Raw genomic sequence first — 21,599 nt, forward strand, 5'->3', positions numbered from 1 at the left:
ATCAAATAATTACAAATTGTTATTTTAACTAAAAAGAAATAACTTGAAAAAAAATTTTTTTTGATTTTTTTATCAGGAATTATAAAGAATTGATAAATATATCAATCTAATAAAAAAAAATGCATTTAACGTAGTTTTTAATAAAAAAAAAATCAAGGAGGAATCAACTCTAATTTTCAACCCGCATTTGAGTAAAATATGTAGTAATTTTTACATTTCCAAGACAAAAGGAATTTTTTTTAAATTAAAATAATAAAAAGATCACTAATATTAGTTAAAATCTATTTTATTTTACTAACGAGATTGAAAATTATTATTTTAATGCTAGATATTTAAAACGTGAGATTTTTTTTTTATTACACTTTGAATATTATTAAAATTGTTTTTTGTTGATATATCTTTTTTATTTTACTATTAAATACACATGTGGTAAATAACGTTTATGTAGTAATAAAAAATAATTATATACTTTATTTTACTTTTAAAAAATAAAAAAACAATTAAATTTTATTGAGATATTAAAAAACTTTTAATATATTTTACCATCTTTTCTAATTATAATAATAATATATACTTTTATAATGCAATATTATTTGAAAATTAATACAATTAAATGACTTAATGTTTAATTAAACAATAATTTTCAATTATTCAAGTTTTAACAAATAAAAAAAGATTTTAAAATTATTTAATTTTATTATTAATCAAAAATATACCATTTGTGTCATTACAAAATTTTAATAATAAAAAATGTTATATTGAAGATTATATTTTAATAAAACTTTTCTTAATTTAAAAAAATTTATTCATATATGTGACAAATTGTACTGATTTTAATGTTAATATGATAGTTATTAAATTCTAAGTTATTTCAAAAGGTTATTTGATTTTTATAATTACAAAATAGAAATAGAAACAAATAAAAATATAAAGAATTTAAAATTTTGTTGTTAGTTATATATATTTAAAAATATTAAAACTGTTAAATGATTTAATCTTACTTAAATACATTTTTTACTTTAATTTTAATAAAATAATGTACAAATCCATTTAATAAAATATCAATTATTATTTTTTTTTAATTTTATTTAAATTCGATAACACATAAACTAAAAAGTGTTTTGGTTATTTCTATAGCTTTGTAATATACTTTAATTATCAAAAACTACTATCTTGATTTTTTATTTAATATAACATTTATTGTTTGGCATATGTATATAACAAAAATTACAAATACTCTATAATATTTTTTTTTTAATATTTTTGTATATTATGATTTAAAATTGCTTTATATAACAGCGTTAAAAAAATAACCAAATGTTTTAAGATTAAAATTTGTTAAATTTATGTTCTTATAGAATTGTTAAATTTATTAAAACAATATTTTGAATATAAAAGTTTATTTTAGATTTTAATATTTATTACATAATGAAATATAAAGATTCATTGCTTAAAAATCAAATTCTTATTATATTATGAAATAGATAGATAATAAAATTATATTTATATAGAAAAATATTTGATATTTTTTATGTTTTATAGCAAAAAATTTTTATTATTATAGTATACTAGAATGAAACTTTATAATGCCTTTTATTTTTATCTTGTCTACCAACAATTTTAAATAGATGTAATAAAAAAATTTAAAAAGTTTAAAAATTTCAACTTTACTAAAAAAGTATTTTGCTTTTATTTCAAATAAATCTACTTTAATTACATTTTCTTAAATTATTTCTAACGATAAGTGACAAAAACTTTAAAATACTTTTTAAACATGCCTTTGATAATAAATAAATATTTTGAAATAATTAACTTTTATAAAATTATTAATAAAGTTAATTTCTTTATAAAATATAAAAAAAATGAAATGAAAATTATTAAAATATATAAAATAAATATTCTTAATTAATAAACGTTGTCGAAATATTGTATTAATAAATAAAAACTTTTTTTACAAAACTAATTATACTCTTTAATAAAAAATATTTTTCAAAATAATAATTAAAATGTTATTTGATAATATTTTAATAAGAGTAAATTATGACGTTAGAATTTCAAAGAAAAAAAAGTATATATTTTATAATTGTAAAATATTGTAACATTAAATCATTTTTATTGTAAATTAATTTATAAATTAAAAAAGTTTTTTTTCTTATAAAAATATATTATTAATAATTAATTAAAATTTTTTAATGTTGTTACATAATTTAATCAAAATAATTACTTGAAATATTTTTAATAAATTTGTTTTTGGTAATGACAAATGTTTTTAATACTTCAATATAGAAAAAAAGTACAAACTGATTAAAAATATTTAATGAATTTGTATTATTTGTTTTTAATGTTGTAAGTTAAGAGTTATTATAATTATTTTAATCACTTTTTTTTTATAAATAATTTCATGTTATTCATGTTTATAACCAATTAAAGAAGTTTTCGTATAACATAACATTGTAACAAACTTTTCAAATTTTAAACATTATTTTATTTAGATATAATATGATAACACACTCACTTGTTACAATAATAATATTTTAAAAACATTTTACATTCATCAAGAAATAATTATTTAATAATATTATAACAAAAACTATATATTACAAATATTTTACTATTATTTCATTTCATTCATTAAAGCATCATAGTTATGTTAAAAAGAAAACATACTTTATTTTTAAAAAGTACTTTATTTAAAAGTGGATAATAAATGAAAAATTCATATTCTTTTTAGATTAAATATTATAAATTATTATATTTTCAATTATAAAATAATTGTTTTTAAAGAATTTCATATTTGCAATTAAATTTTTGTTATATTAACAAAAGATACAAAATTGAATTCTTTTAAAAATGGATAACAATATTTTTCTATTATATACTATTAATTATAAAAACTTTTTTCTATTTTAAAATGATCGAATAAAATATTATTAAATTATAGTAAAAAAAACTATTTTAAACAGTTTATTCTTATAAAAAAGTTTTACTTTTTTTGAAAAATGATATTTTTAAAATTTTGAAGTCAAAAATGTATATAAACTAGATTACATTAAAATTGTTAATTTCTTAAAAATTATATATTTATAAATATATAAATAAATTAAATTTTTATTTATTCTGACAAGATTTTTAGTATACTAATGATAGATATATTTATTGTATTAAAATGATGTCCATCGTTATTAAATATTTCAACATTTTTAATATAAGAACGGTAAAAAAAAATTTAGGCCACAAAAATTATATTACATGTATAATATATTATCGTCTTTTTAACATTTAAAATAATTTTAATTTTTAAAAGAAAAAAAAGTAATAAAAAAAAATTATAATTAGTTTTAAAAAGATATGTAATATTAATATTATAATAATCAGGTTTCCCTCTTTAGTCAATCTTTTATTATGTACTTTTGGCAAATTTTTATTTAAATATAAGAAAATTCTATCAAAATAAATTATATTTCTTTTTTTTCCTATAGTTGTTTGATTATATACAAATCAGAACAAATAAGTTGTGTTTTCAAGTGTTGTTACATTACCTAAATTGAGTAACGTAAATATAACAAATTTGTACTTACTTTAAATAAGAATTCTTTTGACACATATATTACAAGTAAAATTAAAATTTAACAATAAGGTTGTTAATAATTTAAATATGAAAAATGAGATATTAAATCACTTCAAAGTATACTTCTTTTATTCATATATGTATATATTATTGCTACCTTTTTTTTATTATGTTCTAATAAAATGATATAATACTTATAATAAAATTTAAAGTAACAATTTTTTTTTCTTATTTATAAAAAAAAATCAACTGTTATTTCGTATTAAAAATTTTTATTCAGTTTTATCTAATTAGAAGTTTATTTATTGAAGCAATTTTTCATTTTATCCTTTTATTAATGTATTACAAATGAAATAAATAAATCTCTCAATTTAATTTAGTCTAGTTGATTCGGCAAAAACATAATATATATATTTACCTTAAAATTCATCCTATAAAATCTATTGTTAGTGTAAATATAATGTATCAGAATAATAATAATATATTAAATTAGAAAGTGAAAGATGAATAAATTACTACTTACTATTGTATAATTTTATTATTCCATTAATTATATCAAAAGAATTTTTATTTATTTAGCTTTATTTGTATCATAATCATACTATTTTATTAAAATTTATCTCTTTTTATTTTCTTAATTGTATAAAAAGTCATTGTACTTCCAGCTATGATATGGCCTTGTTAAAAAACACTTTTATTTCTTAATTACTGCCTAAAATTTATTACAACAATAAATAAATATATATATATATATTAATCTTAAACTGTAAATTCAGTTAAATGTTGAAAAGTTTATTTTTCTATTAATATATATAAACATTATATACTTATTTTTTTAAATATAATTTTTTAATAATAAATTTATCATATTAATATATGTTAAATATTTTATAAAATATATTTTTTATTATATTATTGTATTTTTATAGTTAAATATTTGGCGCAAAATAATATTTTATTAATACAAAAATGAGACATCGAAATTTAATATTCATCTTTATTATATTACTTTCATCTTTTCAAAATGACATTATGTCGCAAAGTATTGAAAAACCACCATCTGTCTACAGCTGGATTGAGGAAAATTCTTATATTTGTAAGTTAGTAATTACAATATTAACATAGTAAAAAAAAACATATAGGTACTTTTGTGACAATGGATGATCAACCAGAAATAACTTTTTTGTCTGAAAATGAGGGAACTGAGTGTTCATCATGCCCTGAGGTTCCAGTTCACCTTGTTCCAAGACAAGCCTGTGCTACAATAAAAAGACCAAAAGATGATGTTGTACATATTAGTTGTCAACCACTACCAGAACTTTGTGTTGTTGAATTTCGAAATAGATATTCTGAATTTTTTCAAAGAGTTGAAAAAATTTTTGAAAAACATTTACTTTTAAAAAATTTAGATAACCAAAATAAATCATTATTACCAGCACAAACATTATTAAATAATACATTAAAAAAAACTACATTACCAACAATATCAACACTTATCAGAACAACTAAAGCACCCTCAGTATTTAATTTTAAAATAATTAATAATAATAATGATGATCGTTTAGAAATGTTATCGTCAAAGGTATTGTTTTTTTATTATTATTACAACTAAACATCATTTTTTAATTTTTAATTTTTTAGAATTTATTAAAAGATCAATTAATGAAAAGTAATATAAAACAGGTATCTTATAAATCATTATTTTTTACAATTATTATTAATATTTTATTTCTCTCTATTTATAGAAATTAATAGATGATTTAAGAAAAGAAAGGCAAAATGAAACAATAAATTTTATGGAAAATAGACAAAATATTGAAACATCAACGATCATTACTTCAACTATTTTTACTTCTACTACTACTACAACTAATCATCAGGAATTAATTATACCACCATTAATTAATAAACAATTTGATGAAGAATCATTAGATAAAAAAAATTTTACTTTTAATGAAAAAAATATTATTATTACAAATATTTCATTACCCTCTAAAAATGAATCAAATGAATTGAATATACAACATTTAAAAAAGAATAAAAGAATAACTAATAGTACTATAACAATTTTAAGAAATAATCAACCACATTTTTTAAATAATTTAAATAAAACAAATAAATTTATTCAAAATAATATTTTTAATGATACACTTTTATATAAAAAGGACAATGATGTTTGTGAAGATAAAAGCAAGGTAGGTAAATATAATTTAAAAAAAAAAAATATTTAAAAAAATATTTAAACTATTTTTGCTATTTAAATGACCGTATTAGTTTAAATTATTAATATTATAAAAAAAATAATCTATGATACGTTATATTATATAAATATTTTATAATTGTTATAATATAATGTAAGATGTAAAGTATAAGAATTTTATTTAATTTATGTTATCATTAAAATAGTTTAATGTCTTTCTTATTTTATTATTTGCTATTTAATAACTTTATCAAATTATATATCAACTTTTATAGATTTGTTGCTTCTGGGCTTTGACAGGAGAATGTACTACAAATCCATTCTGGATGAGAACAAATTGTCCACAGGCATGTGGAACGTGTGGGTGTAAACGTAAGTATAAATAATAAATTATCTTTTAGTTTTAAGATATTTTTTTTAAATAAAATATTAAAAATATATAATATATCATTATTAATATAGAATTTTTTTTTATTATATAATACCAATTTTAGTAAGAGATGCTGATAAATGTATATCAACAGGTATCAAATGTCAATTATTAACAACAACAACAGCAAAAACAACAACAAATGAAATAACATTACCAACAATACCATCAACCACAAAAATTACGATTATTCAAGAATTAATAAAAAAAAATATTACTAATTTTGAAAATGATAAAATGGCAGATGTTAAAAAACTTAATAGAAAATTGATAAAAAATAATAATAATTTTTCATCAGATTTTAGTAAAAATATGTTTTTAAATAACAAAAATGTTAAACAAATAATTAACACGGGAATTACATTTCCAGATAGAACCACAAAATTGACAACTATAAAAACGACAATTCCAACAACAATCTTAACAACCACATTAATGACATCTACAACAAGCAAACAAAAAAAATTACAAAGTACAAGTGAGATACCTTGTAAAGATCATCATAATAATTGTAAATTTTGGTCTCTATTAGGCGAATGTATAAAAAATCCATTTTGGATGAAAACACAATGTGAAAAATCTTGTAATACATGTGGTATAGAGTTAGATAAAATATTTGCACCAACACCACATCCTGGATGTTATAATCATCATAAATTATGCCAATTTTGGGCATTTAATGGAGAGTGTGAAAAAAATCCTAATTGGATGCTTATAAAATGTAAATTAAGTTGCCGTGTTTGTTAAAATATATAAGTATTTAATATATATATATATTTTTTTTATTTTATAAATCATGTAATTATTTAAAATATTTTGACATTATCATTCTATAAAATAATGTAATTTGTATATAAAAACATTTGTATTAAAGGAAATTATTTTGATTGACAATGGTAAAATAGTTTGCATACTTTAATGTTGATTATATATATAATATCATCAATATATTATTATACTATCCACCATTTATCAATTGTTTTTAAAAAAGACAATTTCGGTGGTTCTTACTGATTTAACAATTTTATAATCTAATGTATTTTAAACTTCAAGATAATGTAACAGCCTCCATTTACTACGATTTCATAATGCATCTATATATCCCTTGTTACACTGATGATAATTTTCATTATTATTATTGATATTATCAACAACATTATCAAAATTTGTTGAGCTTAATTTTATTTATATCATTAGGTGAAAATAAGGAATAACAATAAAATCATTTACTTATCCTAACTTAATTTATCAAATTTAAAAAACTTTTTTTATTTTTATTTATTTTAATTAAATTTATATATAGAAAATTTATAACTTTTTAAAATATTTTTGTTTATAATAGTATACTACAAAAACACTCCAAGACACATTATTAAAAGAAATGACAAATGTTCTTCTATGAATCATTGTTTTTCATACTTTTCCAATGACTATTTTATATTTTTAAATTATACAGTTTTTTTTTATTATTTTTAAATTCTTAAGTAAGTACAAATTTAAAGATTATATTTTTATACTTAGATTTATACATTATTTTTATAAATTCTAATGGTTGTCTTCCAAAAGATATATATATATATATAATAAAATATAATATACTATAATATGTAATATATATATATATATAATTTATTCATTGATCACTATAACTTGATCAGTTAGAAAATTTTTTCTTTCCTCCTAACTACTAGGAAATTTTTATTTTTAGTATAATATTAAATAACAATTCCTCATTTTATAGATTTTTTAAATATATTATTTAAAATTTTATTCATGGCAAAAAAAAAATTCTTATTTTTATCTTTGTATTTTATTTTTTTTTTTTTTAATAAATATATATTTAATTATTATTATTATTATTAATATAAATATTTTTAAAATAAGTCATTAATTTAAAATATATCTTTTCTATAAGACATTATATTTTGGCTTAAATAATATGACCAATAGTCTGTAGTAATTCTTATTACTATTAATCAACGTCGTATCATCAAAATAAATTGTTAATTGTAATGCTGTAGTTGAAGGAACGTCTAGGTAAGACAGGGAGTATAGCATTTATTCTAAAGTAGTAACCAAGAATTGTTCCATATTTTTAAAAGAATTATCTATCTAAATATATATATATAGATAATAGAAAAATGTTAAAAGGTTATTTCTTCTTTTCATTTGCCCTTTTTCGATATATATTATATTTATGTATAGTTAATTTTTTGAAAGAAAAAATTTTTCAGTCTCGGTATTTTATAACATAACGCCCAAAAATGTGTAATAATTAAAATTACTTTCGACATGATCTTCATTTTCAGATCATTTTATATTTGTTATATATATATATTTTCTTCTATATATTCTGTGATTTATTAACTAAATATTATCATTTTTACTATATCTTGATATAATTATATTCTAAAATAATAAAAATATGCTATCAAATAGTTATTAAGTCAATTATCCTTTTTCTTGGCATATGGATTTGTACGTTATTATTATATTGTGTAATATCATCATCATATTGTTTTCACACTTATTTATTTGACAAATCAAAATGAATATTTCTTTTATTTTTTTCCATATACTAATCTTATCAGTAGTTAATTAATATATAAAAAAATTTTTTTTTTTTAATATTTTCTATTACTTCTTAATATATACCTGAATAATGTTTACAAAATATATATTATATATATATATATATATATATATTTATAAGCATTGGTCAAATCACACATAAAGTTAAGTAACAACCAAAGGGTTATAAAGTTATTTTTAAGAGCCTCTTTACTAAAGACATTCCTTCAGTAACTAAAATCTTCTCCAGCTTTATTTATTATATCTATATATTTTTATTTAGCAATATATTAATCTTCTAACTTTCAGGGTAAATTTATTTGAGAGAAATTAAGTTATATTTTTAAATTTTTATATATATATATATATATATACATATATATTAAATCAAAACCTTCATGAGTATAAAATTAAAAAATACATTATTATTTTAACTAAAAATAGATTACTCGACTTCTCGAGTTACCATTGACATTGGATATGGAAGTTATTTCAACAGAAATAAAAGATGTTAATATAAATGGATCAAAAAATAATTTATCAAAAGATTCTATATTATCAAATCAAAATGAGTATAATGTAATGACATCACCAAATATTAAAAACAAACAAAAATCAAATCAAAATTGTCAGATAACAACTACTGTTGCAACAATATCTACATCACCATATTCACAATATCAACCATCATCAGCTTTTGTTAATGCAAAATTAGCTGCTGGTTCATCTGAGGTGATTCATGTCTCTAAATCCATATCAACACCTTATTGTGATAATCAACAACAATATATTCATAATCAGAATCCCAAAGGAATTGTTAATTCTAATAATTTAATGGCCACAAAAGTTAATTCTTCTTATTATCAACCATCTGGAAATATTTCATCTAATACTCAACCGATAGGAGAAAAAGATATTAATGTATTCTCAACAACTGATTCATCTAATAATTCAATAAAAAATAATTCGTATATGCCGATAACAAGACATTATCTAACCAACCAAAGGTCAAATCTTTCTAAAAATATTAACAATTCTTCTCAATTGCAAAATAATACTTGTTATCAGAATAATGTAAGTTTAAACAATATGGAAAAAAAAATTATATTTTTTAAATTATATATTAATTTTTTTTAAGTATAAAGTAATAGAAAAATCGCCAAATTTTGAATATGGTTTTTGTGATAATACTATTAAAAACATAGAATCATCACCATTACCTCACAGTTCAACTCCTTTATCTAGTATATCATATTCTTCTTCAACAGAAAATGCTCCAATCATTAATATAAATGAAACAGAAACAAAAAATAAAGCTAAACTTTCATTTATGAAAGTATCTGAATTAAAAAGTGAATGTAAAAAACGTAATATTTCAAGTAATGGTTCAAAAACACAATTACTCGAAAGATTACAACCATATGAAGAATCAATTTTATCATTAAATAAAGAAGAAAATGACCAAGATAATGGTAAGCTTATTTATTTATTAGTAATAATAATAATAAATTTTTATTTAATTTATTTTTATTTTAAAATATTATATATCTTATTCTTAAATTTATTTTAGTTAAATCTATGACGACTATAAATGCAAGCAATCAACAACATTCTGTAAATCAAGTAACAACAGAATATTATATCACTGATCAAAATAATGAATATATAACAAAGCAATATGATTCCCAAAATAATCGTCATTCTAATAACTTTTCTAATCAAATTTCTAAAAGAATGCCTTCACTTACTGGGAATATATCATCACTTAATAATATAGATCCATCAGATGGAATGTCTGGGGCTGTTATTATAAATAATCAATTACAAAATGCGCATATAGATTTAAGTTCAACAAAAAATGAGATAATAAAGGAAGAAAATAATGATAATTATACCACAAAAAATCAATCGTATTATGTTGAAGTTCCTTCATTTAAAATATCTAATAATCAATCTTCACAACAATATGTTCATGTAAGTTATAAAATATTATAATTTATTTTAATAAATAATTAATTTATATTTAAATTTTTTATAATATTATATATTATACATATATAAATATATAATTTTAGTTTCTTGATCAAACAGGAACAACTGTTAGTATATCATCATTACCAAAAAATATAGCTACAACATCTAACCAATGCCAATATACAAATAACATTGTTGTTAGCGGTTCTAATCAAAGTGATAATGTGATTTATTATAATCAGATATCACAGCAGACAAAACAAAATAATCAAGATAATAATTCAATGAATAGTCAATCAGGAAAATATAACCATATAACAATTTCCAATAATATGATAAAATCTGGTAATTCAAATCATTTAACATTAACAAAAATTACTTCTGATAATGAAATTGATTCAGGAAATTGTGAAATATATCAACAAAATACACCATCAAAAATGTATACCAGTCCTATAAATAGTCAAGAAAGTTATATTAATTTAAATAATGTTACAAATTATCAATCACAATCAAATAATAACTTACTTCCTAATTCATCGTTTCAATCATCTAATGATATTGTATCTCTAAATACACCATCAACTATAATATCTTATCCATCAAATAAACAATCAATATCAAATATAAAAGAAAATGATAATATAAATAATACAGGACAAAATAGTGGAAGTTATGTTATTTTACAAAAAGAACCTAGACAATGGAATACAGTTTCACGTAATTTAGATTCATATAGAGTTATGCCAATTCATCAAAAATTAAATTCATTTTATTCAAATCGAGGAAATGATGATGGATATCAAAGAAATAATTATAATCAAACATATCCTGTTCAAGAATATCAAAAAGATTTACAAAAAACAATCGATCATACGGATTCAACAAATTATCATATGGGTGTCAAACATGCAGCATTAACATCATCAATAAAAAATACCAATCCAAATGATACATTAAAAAATTTTATTTTTAAAAGTTTTCCTGTTAATGATATTAATAAATCATTTCAAGAAATAAGTAGTGAAGTTAAAAAAATATTTTGTCAAAATAAGAAAAATCCAATTGAAAAATCTGAACCTGTTATGACAGCTGAAATAATGCAAATTCATGAAGATATGATTCAACAACAATTTTCAATTATAAATAAACTTTATTCTACATTATCTAATGCACAATATCAATTAAAAAATTATCAAAATATTTTAATAGCTGCTAATAATTTTGATGCTGAAAGTATTAGTCGTCGTGAAGCATTATATCCAACTTTAAATTGCCTTAAAGAATTAGATACAAGAACCATTAATCGTAAATATATGAAACTTTATAGTAATTATGAAAATATTTATCATAATTTAAAGGTAAAAACAAAAAAAAAAATTATTTTTTTTTATAATATATAACATAATAATAATAATTTTAAGGATGGAGTAAAAGAACATCAATCAATAGTTGATAATGAAGAAGTTTTACAAGATTTGGCACATGTTACTCAAGCTACAGAAGACATTGTTCGTCTTATCAAACAAGATTCTAGAACAGCATTATTAATTGTTCAATTATTGAGAAATTTTCAAGTTGAAAGATCTCAATGTGTTTCTAGAAGAAGTTCATTTAATGTACCACCAAATGATGATAATGATTTAAAAAATATAAATGAACAAAGAAAAGACCAAAGGCAATTAGAAACAGGGTTTTTTAAAGGTCAATTTAATTGTAATCAAGTTGATCTATTATTTAAAAATGATAATCAGATTAATGGAATTGATAGACTCCATCAATCAAATATAAAAGATATTAAAAATGGAAAGAACAAAATTGATATGAATATAAAAAATACATCAATTTATTCAAATAACAATAATTCAAATATTAATTTACCAGGACCATCAAAAATTCAAAATAAAGGAAAAAATAATAAATCAACAATAAAGATTGATAATAAAATATCAAATAAACAAACAACTCTACGTAGAAAAGGTATAAAAAATAATAATAAGAGTAAAGATGATGACAAAATTTTAAATGAAACAACAAAAACTAAAAAAAGCACATCTACAGGAAAAATTAATGATATGGAAGAAATATTTAAAACTGTTATAAAAGAATCATCAAAATGTGTTACAGGAATTGAATCAAAAGAACGTGCTGAGGAAGTCATAAATGATTATGTTAAAAATCCACCAAATTCATCACCAATAACAACAAATAATAATATAAATGGAATTAATTATACAACAACAATTATAGAAAATACTGCCCCAATTCAGTCACAAATTCAACAATCAAACAATAATAATACATCACAAAATTTAGTAAAAAATAATGATTCACAATATGGAAATAGTAGTAGAAAAAGAATAAATTCACAAACTATTCAAAAACAAAATCAAATTCAACAAAAAAGTCCAAAAATTCAACAATGTACTATATCAAGAATTGATACATTACCACAAACAATTCAAATACAACAACATTCAAGCCCAACAATTAATCAACATTTACAACCAAATTCTGTTGAGACAATGGATAGTTTGTCATCTCAACAACAATATCATTATCAAACATTTCAAAATGATCAAAATGAACATTTTTCTCCAATAAATAGTAATATTAATTGTTTAAATTCTTCATTTATACAAACAGATCAAACACAACAATATAATAATATGATTAATTCAAATCAATTAACTTCAACAACATTTTTTGCTATACCAACAAATAGTATAACAATGAGTAATCAAAACACAATTAATCATCAAAATATTAGTGGAAATTTAATATATCAAATTTCAGATAATCATCATCATCAACAACAGCAACAATCTCAATATGGTGTTATAAATAGTAATGTAGATGATAATGGTAATTTTACATATACAACAACAAATTTATCTTCACCTGGAGACTTTACATCACCACAACATGATCAAAACAGAATAATTTCAAATACCAATGGAACACAATGGATAACGACAACACAATCAACATCACATCTTCAACAAAATTTATGTAATACATCTATTGATAATTCAGGAAATCATGATATTACAATAGATTCGGGTATTCAACATCCTATTTCATCTATAGACATAAATACTTCAAAATCTGGTGAAGAATTAAATGTTCTTCTTGATGATTCTTGGTATAATAATGACCATCATACAATATATGAAAATATTCAAAATAATAGTACTAATAGTAATAATCAAACCTCATCAAGTACAATAAAAACAACATCATCATCAATTGATGGCGACAATATTAGAAATACTATTTATAGTAATAATAATAATAATTCAAATCCAATATCACAACAAAACAATTCTTTAATAGGATATAATCAAAATTTTAGTGATTCAGATAGTTTTAATTATGAAAATAATGATATCAATCAACAAGGTGACCAGGTAATCAAAATTTTAACATTTTTATTCGTATTAATTAATATATTTTTTTATAGACTATGGATTGGGTAGATCAACAGCTTATGACATAAATCAATATATCTAAAAATATGTCTTTATTTTTATAATACAATTTAAACAACAAAAAAAGTACCTGCAAAATTTTTGATTTCTTATTTTCGCACATTATTAAGATATATTTATGTATAATTATAATTATTAAAATTTTTCTTTTTTTTTAGTCATTTTTGATTAGAAATTAGTTAATTATAATATTCATATTTTTTATTTAACATAATCTAGAAATTATTTAACTAAATATCAAAAGAAAGCAAATATTTTTTACAACTTTAATTATCTTACATTTTTTATTTAGTTAATTTTTATAATATATCAAAAAATTTTATTATATAGTAAACAATTTACATTATTGTAAATTAATTTAATGTAGTTAAAATTTTATCTTTTTTTATCAAATTGTCTTCCATATTATTCCTTATTTCATTTTATCATTCCGCTATTAACATTTTGCCGCATTTTTTTTTAAATGATTAATAAAATAATTTAACATAAATATATATTTTTACAAAATAATTTAAACATCAAATTTAATAAAATAAAAAATAAAACTTTTTATGTCTAAGAAGTTAGAAATGTTTTCTAGCTAATTATCACACATAGAAAAAAAAAGTTTACAATATATATAATAAAAATATTTACAAAAATTTTACTTAAATAAACTTATATTTTAAAAATTTTTATTACAAACAAAAGTAAATTGTTCTTCAATTTCTTTTTTAAAAAAATAATATTACTTTTTAATATTAAATATTATTTCTTTTTTTTTTTATTTATCACTTTAAAGCTTTTAATATATTTATACAAATATAATATATTTGCCTATATGATAAATTAATTACTTTTATTTAATAGGGTATTTTATTTAAAAACACTATTGTCCATTAGTAAATTTTTAGAAGTAACATGTAAAATATATATAATAATACTTTATTAATATTAATAAAAAAAATTTTTTTAATTATATATAATATAAAATAATAATTTATTTACAAATAATCTTTTTAGATATTTAAAGATTTAAATTAATATTCTTATTTAATTATATATATATATATATATATATACATAATAATAGTCATATAAATTTATATACAACATTAAAAAAAAAATATTTTGTAACATTTATATATAATTTTTAATATTTTTCATTTCTATTTTAATTTTTCAACAAATGATATATATATAAAAATTTTCAACATTTCAATATTTCTTTGCACTTTTAAGTACATTTCTTTTTTATTTAACCATTCTAATTATGTTAGTTTTCTCCTCGTGTAATAATTTCCCATTTTTTCTATTTTATAATTCCATTTCGTAATATTTTATTTTATTTTCTGTTAAAAAGATTCTATTTAAAATAATTTATAATGCAAAAGATTAGTTTAATTGGTCTTTAAAAGAACAACATACACGCATATGTATATATTACTATAATTACAATATATATGATTAGATCCAAAACACATTAATAATAATTTTTTATTTTGTAATAAAAAAAATATATAATTTCTTCTTTTTAGCCTATGTTTATTTACAATTTGATATTTATTTCTTATTTTATTTTTCTAAATCTTCTTACCTTTATTTATTTTTGTTAGTATAATTTATATATCATTTCTTTGTATACGTTTCCAAATTTCATAATAATCTGACATTATCTATAAATATAAAAATTATTTATAAAAATGTAATAAAAAAACTTTTTTATAAAAGAAAATTTATTATAAATATAAAAAATATTTTTTTTACTACATAAAATATTTTTTTTGTTTAAAAAATGCTTAAATATATTTTATTTTATTTATATATCTTTTTTTTTTTATACTAATAAATCATTTTCTAACAAAAAAATCTTATAAATATACTATTTTTTTTATAAATTTATAATATTAAATAAAGAAAAATAAAACTTACCGCATTTAGCCATTTAAAATCTTTTAAACATATAGATATTGCTTTTGATGGTAGGACATTTTCATCTAACATGCATAATTCTTCTAACTGAAAAAAAAAATTATATTTTATGATATTATTTATAATTTATATTAATGTCCTTACCTTTTGTTCACAAACCATAAATGTTAAAAATCTCATATGTGTTAGACGATGGTATATTTCTCCTAAATCTGCACACATCTCACAAATATGAAAATCTATTGCAGATAATTCTTCTACATCATCTTTTTCATTAATATTTTTATCAATTTCAATTTCTAATGTTTCTTTATTATAAATACATTTTTCAAAAAATTGTATTATTTTTTCACTACTCCTCATTCCACATGCTTGACATTGTATATTTACATTATTACAATGATTTTTTCCATCCTTTTTATTATAATTAAATATTATACCATCAATAATAGAACAATATAAAAATTCATTAATTGTTATTTCAATTTTTTCTGTCCATTTAACACGTTGTTTAACACGTTCTTTTGCCTCATTATTAATTCTATCAATTTCATTAATTGCTAGTAAAAAATTCCAATCATTTCCTTGCTTTACTTTATCTAAAAATGTATTTGATATAGCATGATTTAATAATGCTTCTATATATATTAACATATTTTCAACAACTTTATCATCTTTTGATAATATTAATTTATTTTCCTCATTATTTGATGATATATCTTTAGAAATTTTACTATCTTTAAAAATATTAATATCTTTAATGTCAATAGTTGACATAACTGGAAATAAATCATTTATAGGTAATGGTAACTCTACTATACATTCTGACCTTGATTGTTTAACAACATTTACATTAATTATCATATATTCATTAATTAATTGATCACACCATCCAGAGTATGTTGAGCTACTCTTATACATATATGTTCTATTCTTATTATTATCTTTTAAGGCTGGAAATTTTTGCAATAAATTTTGACTATCAACTTTCCATAATGGTATATCATCTTTTGATAAATCTGATTTATGTATTAAAAATGTTCCTTTACCAATACCTTCTGAAGCTTCTTCAAACATTTTTAATCTTTCACTTATATATGTACTTGGAGCAATATGTTTAATTTTCATTAAAATATTTGTATTTTTATCAATTTTTTTATCATTAAAACGTGTATAATTTGTTTTATCTCTTGAATTCCATTCATCAACAGTTAAACTATCTTTTTTACCATATTCAATATAACCATGTTCCTCAAACATAATGATTTGCGCTTTATAATTTGTTGATTCATTACTATAACCACAATCATCATCATTTACCCTTTTTCTTTTTTTCTTTTTAGAATTTTTTGTATCATAAATATAATCTTCATCTTTATCTAATTTTCTTTTTTTTTTCTTTTTATTATTACTATTATTAATATCATTATCTTTGGAAATTATTTTTTCTTGTTTAAATATTTTAATTCTTAATTTTGGTATAGCTGGCATTATATTTTCATCTATTGAGGGTGATTTTTTATCTACTGCCAACATTGATAATACTTTTAATGGTGGTATACATATATTTTTTTCTCCAATAATATTATTTTTCTTTTCATTATTATTACTTATTCTTATAACATCAATTTCATTATTGTTAAATAATGTTGTATTTTCATTATTTATTTCATCCTTTATTTCATCAATTTTGTTATTATCAAATTTAATATCATGTTCTTTAAAACATATTTCATGCTTTATAAAATTATTATTAGTTAATATTTTGTGATGATCATTAATTTTTCTTTCTTTTAATATTCTTAATAATGATATACCATTTGATTGTTGTATTTTATCTTTATTATTATTTTGTGCTTTTTCATTATATTTGCGACTTTTTTGATTTATATTAGAATTACTTTCATTATCATTACTATTACAATTTTTTTCTTCACCATGTTGTTTATTTTTTGATGATAAATTATTTGTATCATCTTCAGAATCATCATCACATGATATAACTGTTTTAGGTAAAATTTCTTCTGGTTCATCATCAACAAAATCATACTCATCTACAGCATTTTTTCCTTTTAATAAATCTTCTTTCATTAATGTTGATGCTTCAGCATAACATGGTTTAGATTTTTGTTTATATATTGGGACTACATTACAATTATTTCTATTATTCTTATTAGGCATAAATAATAATGAATCTAAAAATTCTTTTTCTTCTTTTTCTTTTTGTTCTTTGTCTAATAATATATTTATATCATCATTCTCTAAATCTTTTGTTTTTTTTGTTCGACAATTTAATGATTTTTTGACTGTACCCTTATTAATATCCTTATTTTTAATTTTATTCTTAATATTATTTGATAATATAGATTGTGTTGATATAGTAGAAATTCCTTCATTTGATTTATTTAAATTTTCTTGTGAAATTATTGATGATGAAGAAGTAATATTATTTATATTAGTATTTAAATAATTATTTCCACTTGATGAAGAAAATGGAACAAAAAATGAGTTATATGAATCATTTTTATCTGTTATTGTTGGTGAACCAGGTGGTGTAAAATTAATTGTTCCTGATAATCCAAATTTATTTTCAGAAGATTTTGAGGAAGATGTTGAAGGGAATTCTGTTAATACAATAGTATTATTTAATGGTAATGGAGCCAAAAAAGTTAAATCTACAATAGGCACTTTAGATTCTTTATTGATATTTAATGAATTATTACTATTATTCAATTCATTATTTTTAGGAATATTTGATGAAGTATTAGAAAATTTACTATACTCCTTGATATTATTATTTGCAGAAGTTGATTCTTTTCTTGCAACACTTGATAATATTTGTTCAAATTCTTTATCTACATCAGCCAAATCGTTAATATGATCAAATTTTTTATTATCAATTATAGAAAGTTGTTCTTGTTGTTCACCTAAATTTTCTAAAATATTATTTGATTTTTTTATATCATTCATTGTTGAAGAAAAATTTGTTATTGTATTATTAATATCATTAGTAGTATTATTAAATATATCTTTTTGATTGTTATATTGTGATGATATTGAATTTTCAAAATTAATTTTATTACTATTTATGGTATCAGATATTTTTTGAAACATATTATTATCATTATTTGGTATTTGCAATGTTTTTAATGAATATCCACCAAAATTATTTCTTTCAATATTTCCCCATGATGATGTTGATGATGATGATGGTGATGTATTATCATCAATAGTTGTTTCATTATTATTTATTTGAAGTTGATTCATATTATAACAATGTTGTGAAAAATCATTACTATTATTAATATTAAATTTTTTATTTTGATTTAATGTTTTTTGATTGTGTATTGAAGAAATATCATGAGAAATATTATTTGTAGGTGAATTAATAGATTGATTGGATATTTCATTAATTATATTATTTGATGATTTCATCATTGGTGTTTTAATATTTAAATTATTATATGGAGACCATATATTTGAATTAATATTACTTCTTTTTATTGGTTGTTGCCTAACATTATATAGTGAATTAACATTTGGTGAATTTTGAAATGTAGTATTTCCATTTTGTACAATATTATGAGGTGTCATAGAAAATGGCGGTGTTTCAATTGGCGACCTATTATCATTAATTTTTGCGTTAATAAGAAGATTAGGACTAGATAAATTTGTGTTAAAAGTATTGTTATAATTAATATGTTGTTTTTGACATTCTAAATTTTTTTGTACATTCCATTTATCTTTTGGTATATCATTCCATGATGTTTTTGTAGTATATTGTGGTGATGAATGTAAATCATTTTGTAATATTAATTTTGATGAATTATGTATATCAACAGCTGAAGGCACATTAGTATTTGAAAGTTCATTTAATTGTTGCTGTAATGACATTAACAACATATCATTTGTTGAATGAAGATCTATAATAAAAAGTTAAAAAATATATATACATATACAAATGTCATGTGATTTTCTTACTAGAAAAATTGTTATGAAAATTTATTGGTGTTTTATTAAATCCATTTTTTAGAACATTATAATTGTTAGTATTTGGAGTAAAAGTTGACGGAACTGATGTCCCTAGATTTCTTTGCTCCATAAATATCAAACTTTTACTATTTATTTATATTATAATAATATTTATATATTAATAAAAAATTTTACTATTGTTGTGCAAACGAAGAGATAATAAATATGTAAAAATAGTAGTCCGCAGATTAATATTTTGCATTGAAAGTTTAAGAATTTTTTAGCCAAAAAGACCTTAAAAAAAAGTAAGAAAATAAAATAACAATAATTGTAAATATAAATAATATATTATATTAAAAACTAAAAAAAATAAATATAGGGTTAGTTAAAAAAAAATAATTAAATACAATATATTAATATTATTTTATTTATAATTAATAAATGTTATTATTTTTAATTTACTTTCTTAGTACAAAATATTTTCTTCAAATATGATATTACTTTAAGGAAGTAAAAACCTTGCGCATAATAATAACACAAGTAGCTTAATACTGAGCAATACGCCTAAAATTTGTTTAGTGTGTATGTTTGAAATTTTTACATAAAGATATTGTCGCAGTTGGCCTTTTAGTTACGACGTCATTCGCTTGACGCCATATCACAATAAAAGGTTTTGGAATGAAGGTATATATAAATTTATTTTATAAGCGGCAATATATTTCGTCGCATTGTCTGATTCTATAGTCATATACTTGTCACACTAAAAAAATTTTATAGCTGACTCTTTTTCTTTAGTATCCAACCTAAAGTAACTTTAAAATCAACAAAATGAGATCGATTTTATATGACATATCAATTTATAATATAAGTATTAGTAATTATTAAATTTTAGATTTATACTGAGGAAGTTAATTTTTAATTCATAAAATAAATTTAAAAAAAAAATTACTATCTATTTATATTCATAAACAAAAGTACAGTTTAAATTATTATTATTATTACTATTATATATATAGTAAAAAATACAAACAAATGAAATAGAAAATTAAATTTAATATGTATATATATATATATGGATATTATTTATTTTTTTACTTTAAATAAAAATAATTAGAAAATGTAATATTTATAAAAGAGTAATATTTCTTACAACAAATGTTTATTATATATGTGTACATTTCTTTTAGTTATTGGTACTAAATTAAACAGGAGTATATTTTTACATTTTAAGATTACAAAAAAAAAATATTTTTAACTTATGTTTACAATATTTGCGCAGTTAAATTTTAACTCATAAAATGTTAAACATATGACTATAACATTTAAACAAAGTTTCACTTATTTAGTTTACGATTTTGATAATATTAAATACAAATAAACAGAATATTAAAGTTGACCATAAACATTTATAATAATAATTGTATTTCATAATAATAAAAAAAATATATGCAATGAAATATTAATAAAAAATTATGACAATAA

General features: G+C 19.1%; 3 protein-coding genes across 3 annotated transcripts; 2 read left to right on the top strand and 1 right to left on the bottom strand.

Annotated features, from left to right (window-relative positions):
• Positions 1 to 4,600: 4,600 nt before the first annotated feature.
• Positions 4,601 to 6,945, top strand: SRAE_X000105000 (ShKT domain-containing protein; the record flags this gene model as incomplete). Its single annotated transcript, XM_024649473.1, has 6 exons — positions 4,601 to 4,664; positions 4,711 to 5,150; positions 5,210 to 5,251; positions 5,314 to 5,763; positions 6,044 to 6,140; positions 6,263 to 6,945. 6 exons carry the CDS (start codon positions 4,601 to 4,603, stop codon positions 6,943 to 6,945), a joined length of 1,776 nt encoding a protein of 591 aa, XP_024498510.1.
• Positions 6,946 to 9,249: 2,304 nt separating this feature from the next.
• SRAE_X000105100 (SAP domain-containing protein) lies at positions 9,250 to 14,242 on the top strand (the record flags this gene model as incomplete). Its single annotated transcript, XM_024649585.1, has 7 exons — positions 9,250 to 9,843; positions 9,908 to 10,241; positions 10,340 to 10,743; positions 10,845 to 12,104; positions 12,168 to 13,479; positions 13,540 to 14,153; positions 14,207 to 14,242. The coding sequence occupies 7 exons, from the start codon at positions 9,250 to 9,252 to the stop codon at positions 14,240 to 14,242; spliced, it is 4,554 nt and encodes a 1,517-aa protein (XP_024498511.1).
• Positions 14,243 to 15,835: 1,593 nt separating this feature from the next.
• SRAE_X000105200 (Domain of unknown function DUF4211 domain-containing protein) lies at positions 15,836 to 20,247 on the bottom strand (the record flags this gene model as incomplete). The annotated part of the gene is made up of 4 exons (XM_024649696.1): positions 15,836 to 15,889; positions 16,146 to 16,232; positions 16,290 to 20,068; positions 20,127 to 20,247. 4 exons carry the CDS (start codon positions 20,245 to 20,247, stop codon positions 15,836 to 15,838), a joined length of 4,041 nt encoding a protein of 1,346 aa, XP_024498512.1.
• Positions 20,248 to 21,599: the final 1,352 nt, after the last annotated feature.

This window comes from Strongyloides ratti, scaffold srae_chrx_scaffold0000002, assembly GCF_001040885.1.
Source record: "Strongyloides ratti genome assembly S_ratti_ED321, scaffold srae_chrx_scaffold0000002".
NCBI classification, from domain to species: Eukaryota; Metazoa; Nematoda; class Chromadorea; order Rhabditida; family Strongyloididae; genus Strongyloides; species Strongyloides ratti.